General features: G+C 29.5%; 1 protein-coding gene across 1 annotated transcript; it reads right to left on the bottom strand.

Annotated features, from left to right (window-relative positions):
• Positions 1–5,184: 5,184 nt before the first annotated feature.
• Positions 5,185–7,976, bottom strand: LOC101492370 (uncharacterized). The gene is made up of 7 exons (XM_004488525.4): positions 7,550–7,976; positions 7,298–7,345; positions 7,181–7,227; positions 6,335–6,401; positions 6,199–6,242; positions 5,635–5,826; positions 5,185–5,358 (listed from the first exon to the last, which is right to left on the bottom strand). Exons 1-6 carry the CDS (start codon positions 7,766–7,768, stop codon positions 5,823–5,825), a joined length of 429 nt encoding a protein of 142 aa, XP_004488582.2. The 5' UTR covers positions 7,769–7,976; the 3' UTR covers positions 5,185–5,358; positions 5,635–5,822.
• Positions 7,977–9,795: the final 1,819 nt, after the last annotated feature.

Here is a 9,795-nt window from a genome sequence, read left to right as displayed (position 1 = left end):
AACCTAGAAGCTAAGATTGATAATCCAGTGAATAATTGCCACAATAAAATGAATTTCATTAATAAGATTTATTTAAGGTTCTAGCCCAAGAATCAAATAGTAGACTTTCTCACCCTCAACATTTTCATTAAAAAAAAAACTCTAATTCATTTCAAACAAGTCCAAAATCATACTCTTACAAAGAATTTAAAGAATGATTTACCATATTCTTAAAATGAGCCAAAAATTAATTCTTTAGACCCATAATGGGCGTACACAACATAACTAAAATTATTAAAATTAAAATTAAAATTAAATACAAATAAAACTAAAAACTATTATAAAGTTTTGACTTAAAATATTCTTTGTTTTTCCTCTCATTTTAGGTCCTCATGATCCCCTCCTTCTTAGAAGAAATCCAATCTCGAATTTAGCTTCATCATAACCTACAAGAAAAATAAACACAAGTCAAATAAATGAAGAACAATGTTAACACTATCCCCGAAGTCAAATGGAAACTGAGAGAAGTCACCAAATGTGTTCAGATCGTGAAACACACTTGCATATTGTCCAATTAATAACCCGTGACATTCATAATTTTTAAACGTGAAGAAAAAATTATACCTTTTGGAATTATATTCATGACTCAATTTACCTCATTTGACTTGAACTTGAAGACCAAAGAGAAGTTACTTTATTTTTGCAAAGGTTCCAAGACAAGATCTGTCACATTTATATTCTTCTCAACACAAATAAATGATGACTCTTTTTGAGACAAATGAAATTCCTCAAATATATTAGGAGTATCATATGGATGTTGAAAAGAATTTGCAATAATAGAAAGAGTAAAATTGAGTGTAGTAGTGAACCTATCAATTAATTCTACATGAAATTCTTTGATACTTCTAGTAAACCTCAATATGCTAACTCTTCTTTGAACAAAAGAGTAAGTGGTTTAGTCACAAGAAGAAAAAAAGAGTAAATGATCAAGTTAGCAAACAAGATTTTCGTAAGAAATCCATCATATCCTTCAAAACTATTTGTATAAACCAAATTAACATTAGAAAACACAACAACACATTTATCAATAAATTCATTCAAGTCTTGGTTCACAATTCTCAAATCTAGTTTAGAATAGTATGGATTAAACACTTGATGTTTTATGGTTTCAACATGCATATTTAAAAATCTGGCAAGTATAGGAGGAAGAAACTTATCAAACAATTTCAAAAGAGAAGTATCAATTAAAGTATTAGAAGGATTGAAGTTGCTAGGATTCAAACCAAGATTTTCCCTGAAAGCATCCTTTTGAGACATATCTTGAAGCTTTTCAACATAAGAACCAACAAAGTTAGACAAATAGTTATAGTCCATTTTTTGCTCTTTGTCTCTCAATCTTTTTCCCTTTTCCTCTTTCTTTTCTTTAATGTTTTCTTTCTCTCTCAAGGCTAACTTATCTTTTTCCGCTTCCTCTTTCTTTTCTTTGATTTTCTCTTTCTCTCTCAAAACTTGTTTTTCTACTTTTTTTGCAACTTTTGCATATCCATTTTCATAAAGATATTTCACATACTCCGTATCTAGTAAAAAATCTCTAATATATCCATGATATGATATACTTCTTATATTCTTTTCTTGATCCTCCTTTTTAAATTCTTCGTGTATTTTCTCTTTTATATACCTCATATATTCCCTCTTAAAATCTCTTTGCCTCAGTATTTCCCTATCTTTTCTTTCATACCTCATTTTCTCCTCACCATAATATCTATATCTTCTTTTTTCCTCTCTTTTTCTCTCCTTTTATACCTCATTTCCTCTTCATCATAACTGTTATGTCTTCTTTCTTTTTCTTTATCTCTCTTCTCACTACTTCCTTTATTCCTCCCCAAAATCTCTATATCTTCTTTCCTTCTCAATTTTAAACCCATCTTCATTTTGAAATGATCTTCCATGGTGAGATCTCCTATCTCTTTGATTCATAAGCTCTTCTCTAAAGACCCTTCGTTTGAGTATTGAACATTTTTGTAAAATGACTCATAAAAGAAGCAATTCTAGGAGAAGGTATGTTTGTTTGGCCACTTCGACTCAAAATTTCAAAAACAACAGTCAACGAGTACCACAATGATCAAACAAATAACAAGAATAAGTTAAGAAAATAAAAATAAGGGCTTTACCACTCACTGACATTTACACTCAAGAATGTATCACTTGTGTATATCACTCAATGATGGCTTTTTTCAATGACGTCCACTCTAGCATTTTTCGACTGAAACTCCTCTTTCATGTTCTTAAAAGAACCCCAACAACAATCCAAATCAAAGTATACAAACACAATGTAACAAGTTCACATAAGCTATCAATGTGATTTCCTTTTTCCACTCAAATTCTTCTTTCGCTTTCTTAAAAAGAACCCCAAACAAGAATCCAAATACAATGCAACAACTCCACAAAAGCTATCAACACAAGAGTTTCTAGAGGAAAAACGCTAAAAAAAACTAAGAATTTAAAATGACAAATAAGAAAATATAAGTTAATGAAGACATACTCAAATAGATTATCAAAGAAACAAGAAAGATTAGAACTAAATGACTAAGTGATCCAAATATGTGGGAGGTAAGATACCAAAATTAAACTTGCAATGCCTAAAAGAGGTAACAAGAATGCAAAAATATTTGATGATTCAATGTGAACAATTCTGTAATTTTTTTTGTTTTGTAAAATGTCTTTTTTCAAAAGTGTTTTTTTGTCGAATCACTTTTGTTGAATTAATATTTTTCAGATTTTTGAATGTATATTTAAATTCTTATAATTTTCTAATCAATTTAAGCTTTTGAACTTCCAAAGTTAGATGTACAAAGAAGAAATAAGATCAAAAATAAGTTTGCAAATGAATTTTTGAATCAATGAGAGTTGCAAATGAAGATGATGAAATGCATATTATTTTTATGTTAATTTTTTTCTAGCAACTCCAGATTTCAAATTTCACCAAAAATGAAGCATATAATCATCAAAATAAACCTTCCCTCACATATTGTAACACTTATAATCAACTAACAACTCAAGATTACATAAAAAGAAACATCAAATTTCAATAAATTAATATAAAATTTCAAATTTCCTAAGAACTTCAAGAATATCAAAAACTTAAAAAGATAAATTAAGGACAAAGATTACCACTTAGTGACAAACTCTAAATACTAAATGATGTGAATTTGAGTTGTTTCCACATGAGATTGAAGATCTAATCAAATAGTTTATTGAAACAAAGTAGCAAAATAAAAGGGAAAAGAAAGAAACAACCATATATTAGGTTGAGAAGATGAAGAAGACACCACAATCAAGGATGATTGATAAACTATGGAAGAATCGCCACAATTGTAAGGAAACCATTGATAAGATTCAAATAAGTTTTAATCCAAGAACTCAGAAAGGAGACCTAGCTTACTCAATATTCTCATTAGAGAAATTCTATTTCATTTTAAACTTATCTCAAATGTGGTTACAAGTGCATATTTACAGTAAGACAATCTTTAAACCTAAATGGACCATAAGTGGCATCATTCTCTAGGTCCATATTGGGGTTATATCATATTTTTCTAAAATAAACTAAATTTAAGGAAGCAAAGTATATTCATTTACATATGACATCAACTAAATCTAAATTAAAACTATTACAATTTAAAATTAAAGCAAACTAAGAATTATTATAGACTAAATTAAAATAAATAAAGTTCAATATAATTTATTAAAATATGTTTCATCTTCATGCTCTTGAGGTTGTCATTCACTCTTTGAAGAAATTCGACCACAAATTTAAGCTCCATTATACCGTACATAAAAAAAAACCAAATAAACCACAAGTTCATCATTTTCACTGGGGTCAAATAAAAATTTAAAAAAGTCACAAAATGTGATAAGTCGGAGAAACACATTTCTATCTTGAACAATTAACATCTTATCACATTTATGATCAAGGTAAGAAATTCTAAAAATGGGACAAAGTAATTTCACATGAAATGAATATCTGATCAAGTGATTTTTTTATAAATAAAGTGATAAAAAAAAACGAACATATATACTTTTTTAGTTATTTGACAATGTTGCTGTTAAAATGTTTGTATTAATTTTTAGTGACAAATAATATTGTTGAAATAAATATATATTGTTTTCTATGACAGTTTAAACTATAATTTAAAATATAAACAAATATAATATTTTTTAAGCAAAATTCAGTTTTATTTAACTATCAAAATTTCTTTCCAAATAAAGGCTCAATACACCACATTTATAGTTACACACTACAAGAAAAGAGTTCATTTTATAGTAAGATTTAAATTAATGTCAATATTGTTAGATCGAATACTATGTCAGGTTTGAATCTGTAACTTCACAATTGTATGTGTATTTATTTATCATTTTATCTATAAATAAAAAGTCAATTTTTGAGGAACAAAAGTCCTACACAAACACCAAATTTCCTCGCAAAATACATTTATGAAGAACTTTTCGAGTAACTTGATCTACTCAAAATAACATTGATTGCAAATATTTTCTAAAGACATTCAATGGTGTTAGACGTTTATTAATTTACATTAATAAATTAGTTTTTATTGTTGCGCTTTACAAGTCATAAAACAATAGATATATTCTTCTATCGATATCACTAGTTCACTACAAAAAAATTGACCTATCGTGACACAAAATATTTCACTAAAAGTTAAAAACTGTAGGTAAAAGTCAATAATACTTTGAGTGACACCCAAATCTAGTGTCAACTTTAAGGGGGCGTCCTGCTACACTTTGAGAACTGTCACTACATGTTCTGATGATTGTCACTACATGTTTTTGATTTCTACCTACAATTGGTCTATTCTTACAGTATTGTTTGTCACTAAAACGTATTGTTATTTATTAAATTAAATTTATTTTATCTCCCTTTTAATTGTAATTCTAAATTATTAATATAAGTAAATTAAATTTAAAATTTTAATTTATTTTTATTAATTAATGCCATTGAAACATACAATAAAATATAATTTAATTTTACTAATTCTATTAAATGAATGTTACTTGCATTCATAGCATTTTAATTATAGCACTAACATGAGTATCATATCTTTGTGACAATATTGTAATGAAATTAGATCATAAAAAAAAAATATTTCTCCACTAAGTAGATCATAAAATCTTTACAAAAGTGATATATTTCTCCACTTATGAATACACTTTTAATTTCAAATTATCCTAAGATTTTCTCTAAAATCTCTCCTTCCATATTTTTAGAATATTCTATCTTTGGAACTCTATCATTCCATTATTCTTTGTCCTGCAACACTTGCTGTTGAGAAATATTTCAGATTTGATAAACCAACTCCTAAAGCCCTGTCACACAATAAAAGATATATATAATTAACAAAAATTATAAAAACCAAACAATCATAAGGTCATAAGCTTTGAGGATTCAATATTTTGAAGTTTGTAAGGAATAGTGGTTATATTCTCAGTTCTGTTTAAAAGAAAATTGCACTAATTTGCAAGTTTTGAAAGAACAAACTCATAAATATTATTAAGATAATGTGGTTGGGGATCATAGAATTGTATTATTAAGTGTAGGTTATATGTCTCACTGGTTGCAGGTAGCAATGAAAGCAATAGGACCTTTTCCAGTAACTGCAGCTTAGATTGCAAAGATGAGGAAAACAACCATAGCCAAGCGAGAATGTTTAATCTCTGCCAATTGAAGTCTTTCTTTCTTTTAAGGATCACCGGCTAAACCAAGAGGATCAAAGAATTTGCCACTTGGGTATAACCTTTTCTCCAGAAACCCTACCCAATGTTGTCTCCATTCACCTGTTCAATAGAACCACTAAAAATCAAAATGTTTGTGACATAATTAAAATAGTCACCAATTATCATTTGACATAAATTATACCTATTCAGCTACAGCTTGTAAAACCTCGTTAATATGGTTTATAATAAGAATACAAGAACAATAAGAATTGGATGCAATAAGAATTGGATGGTCAAATATAGTTTCCAAAAACCATTTACTAAATAATACAAGAACAATGTTCATAACTGATTTGAAGTATGGCTTTTAAGGATCTTTGAAACTTATATTAATTTAGACCAAAAGTAACAGTAATGAAATTGAAAACTCGATAAATGCAATAACGAATATTTCTAATTAAATAGTTTTTGTTAACAAGAAATAATACCTACCTCATATGCTCAATCAGCTGGCATGCACATGCTACTAACATTGGCTGCATCCATCAATGCATTTGGTGAACAAAAACCCAAACCTTCATCAAAATGATCAAAGAAAACAAATGATTCTAAACATACACAAGTTTACCTCATCCCGTTTGCCAAATAAAACAGAAACATTGAATGTTGGGTCAATTGACATCCCTTCTTCCTTCCTGTCATTTTTCAACACAAATGTGACTGTGTTAGCAATCCTTCCTCCATGTTTTGAAAATGAATGGTGATTTGGAATTTCAAGCTCTCCAAAGTCCTAATTATCACACATTACAACAGATTTTCCATGCCTAGTTCTCACATTCAATCATGGCTATATGGGAACTCCCTAGTACTCATCATGATTGATAGTGAGACAAGTTATGATTTCATAGCTTGGGTTGGGAGTTACTGAAAATATTGAGATTGAATGTATACACCCAATGACTCCTTTTGGAGTTAGATTAGGGGAAGGGGCATTGAAAATTATTTCAAGAGTGCTGTAAATATTTGAAGCTGTCAGTATCAGATCATGATATTGTAGAATATTTTTACTTAGGCCCTATTTGGATAAACTGTTTAATAAAACACTTATAACATAAGCATTTATCATATAAGTGATTATGTATAAGCTATTTCTATAGCAAAAGCAAAAATAAAGTCAAATTATTTTCATAAGCTACCTTGCATAGCTTATGGAAATAAGCTAAAAACATCTTATGGACATGTCAATTCAAGTGTTTATGTGGTTATGCCCGTAGATAAATTCAAATAAGTCAATTCAAACAAACCCTTATTTAAATTAAGAGGGGTATGTCTAATTTTAGGTGGGGTATAGTTAGAAACCTTAAGCAATGTAAAGCTTAAATAGAAATATTTATTCCTCTCAGAATTTGTTGCTTAAAATTGTATTTCTCAAAAAACATAAATGAAACTGCATAGAAACGAATCACATGCAAACCTGGCATGCAGTATTGTCCCCATGGTACCTATTTGAGTGGCAACAACCTGAAAGAAGCGATAAAGTTAACCAAGTATTGGCATAAAAACATAGACAAAAATCTCCACCAGCACTCACCCGAAAATGATCTTCATAACTGGAAATGATGATTTCTGTTTTGTTTCCCTGACAAGTAAAGTAAGCAACTTAATCAACATTAATAATGACAATAGTTTTTAACATTAAATTTAGTTGTTAAAGTAAACATAAGTGGTGTGAAGAATAAATAAAAGAAGAGGGTTTTTGCAGTGAGTAATGAACATAAACTAGGTTATTATTAATCGTAATCGTAATCCTATTAATAAAGAAAAGAGTGAGAGGCACTGATACCTTAATTTCCAGAGAGAAATTGAGTTGGGAAACAGGGAATTTCGGGGTTAAAGAAACGACGTTGTCGTCTATGTTCATTGCCATCGAACAATGGTACTTGATTCTCGAGGAGTTGCACTGTAACAGCAAGCAAGGAAAGGGTATCTCTTTAACACTCGCAAGAATATTCAGCCACTTGATAATGGATTGCAATGCAACCTGCATTAAGCTCAAATGCATGGTAAACCGGTGATTTGTATAATATTGAATTGAATGTGCAAACTGCCAATGGTTTTGCAATATGAGGAAATATTGAAATTAGTAAAAAAAGTTGAAATTTGTCACAGCGTACTCTAATATTAATCAAACATATCTACTTATCAAGTTTTCTCGTATTGTTGTCAATCCTGCCAATTGTTTATTATATATGTCTTACTCATTTTTTACTGTAGTTCAAGGAAATGGGTGGAAGCAGGAGGCCTGTTGAATCATTAAAAACAAATGAACAGCCTACGGAAAGAAAGAAAGGCCTTGGTAGAATTGCTCTCACCACTGATGAGAATGCTCAGCCAGTACGAGATTGAAGAGTACAAATTAATATACATAATTTGAAATTTAATCAAACATATCTATTTTTGTCCTCATTTATATTTATATTTTGAGATTGAAGAGTACTCTAATATTATCAAGACTTGAATCTTGGAGTGTGTGATACATAGTTCTGATAATGGTTAAATTAAAAGAGAGATAAACTCTATCCGTTAAATCTATTGCTTCTCATGCTATAGAACATTCAAACACATAATTATCATGACCTAAATTCTACCCTTATTTTATATTAAATACATGAAATACTAGTAGTAGCGGTGACCGTAAACCGCTCTGAAACCGACTTTCTGACAAAGGCACTAATATCCGGCGAAAGACCAGCAATCTCAAAATTCAGATTCAGGGATAGTAGACAGAACAACTTTCATTTATTTTTCAGAATGAAATTGCAACAATTGAAACATGAGTGATGTCAGAATAATTAATGTGTTTGCATATGATGATCAGAATATTGACAAATAGACAATCGACTCAAAGATCAAGAGTTAGGAAGCTGCAATACATGATATAATTGTACCTGAGCCTGAAGATGAGAAACTCCATATTTGAATCTAAATTTGAATCTGAATGGATGAGTTTGAATAACAAAATTGTAAATCATAAATTGTAAATTGTTGAACCGTAAGATAAATCCGATTGAAGATAAACACATATTGAAGATGAAATTGAAGGAGTTGATTGAGGACAAAATCGAATAAACGATGAAGAAATCGGAAAAAGTGAAAATCAACTTTGATAATTTCTGAGATGAAATTGGGAAACAAATTGAGAAGAAAAGAAATAGGGAAAAATAATTTCAGAAATCGAAATGAAATGAAGGCATTGCATTGAAGAACAAAAATTACCTTGAAAATTTCTCATACGAATGCGTTGAAGGAAATCAAAATGGGAATGAAGGCGTTGCATGAATTGATTTTCGGTGAATGAAGGGTTGCGTGAAATGGTTTTCGGTGAATGATGGAGTGAAATGGTTTTCGGTGAATGATGGAGTGAAATGGTTTTCGGTGAATGAAGGCATGAAATGGTTTTCGGTAAATGAAGGCAAATGATTTCAGGTAAGTTGATTTTTTACGTGAATAGATTTTTTATGTGAATAGTTTTTTTTTTTTAAGTTATTATAAAATTAATATTAAATTAGCATCTGTGACACTCTCTCTGTAGCTAAAAATAACTATAGTGACAAATAAATATATATCACTAAATATTGAGTGTCACAATAGATCTTTTTTTTTTTGTAGTGGTTAACTAAAAGTTTGTGAACAAATAAAATATATCTCTTAAGTCACGATAAATCACTTGTTGGTGTTGGACACCCTTCTTATGTGGAGAAATGTTCAAAATTTGTAGCCCATGTGTCTCACTTATTTAAGTGAAAAATTGTCTAATTAAGGTTGTACGAGAGAGACTATTTTGATAGGAAAGATAACCACCAAAAGAGAAAAGAGAAGAGTAAACCATATTCTTGGTTTTGTTAACCGTTGAATCAGGCTGATTTTTGGAGAATAGGTTCGCAACATTGAGGTCTTCGTTTTCAACGGTCAGATCGGCGAAACGATGTCTAGAGGGGGAGAAATTATGCTCGCACAACAACATATTTTTTTAAATGTTTTTCTTCTTCTTTTTTATTTGTAGGCTTTAGTGCTTTATTATTTTGGCTG

Source organism: Cicer arietinum, chromosome 1, assembly GCF_000331145.2.
Source record: "Cicer arietinum cultivar CDC Frontier isolate Library 1 chromosome 1, Cicar.CDCFrontier_v2.0, whole genome shotgun sequence".
In the NCBI taxonomy this organism is placed as follows: domain Eukaryota; kingdom Viridiplantae; phylum Streptophyta; class Magnoliopsida; order Fabales; family Fabaceae; genus Cicer; species Cicer arietinum.
Note: the sequence above shows the minus strand (reverse complement) of the source record. Positions and strands in the feature narration are given on the sequence as shown.

What these genes read in the sequence shown, in the direction of transcription:
- LOC101492370 (XM_004488525.4), bottom strand. Translation starts at nt 7,768, where the DNA reads ATGCATTTGAGCTTAATGCAGGTTGCATTGCAATCCATTATCAAGTGG. An exon ending in ATTTCTCTCTGGAAATTAAG is followed by an intron (nt 7,346 to 7,549) that starts GTATCAGTGCCT and finishes TTTACTTGTCAG; the next exon opens with GGAAACAAAACAGAAATCAT. An exon ending in GGGACAATACTGCATGCCAG is followed by an intron (nt 6,402 to 7,180) that starts GTTTGCATGTGA and finishes GAAAAATGACAG; the next exon opens with GAAGGAAGAAGGGATGTCAA.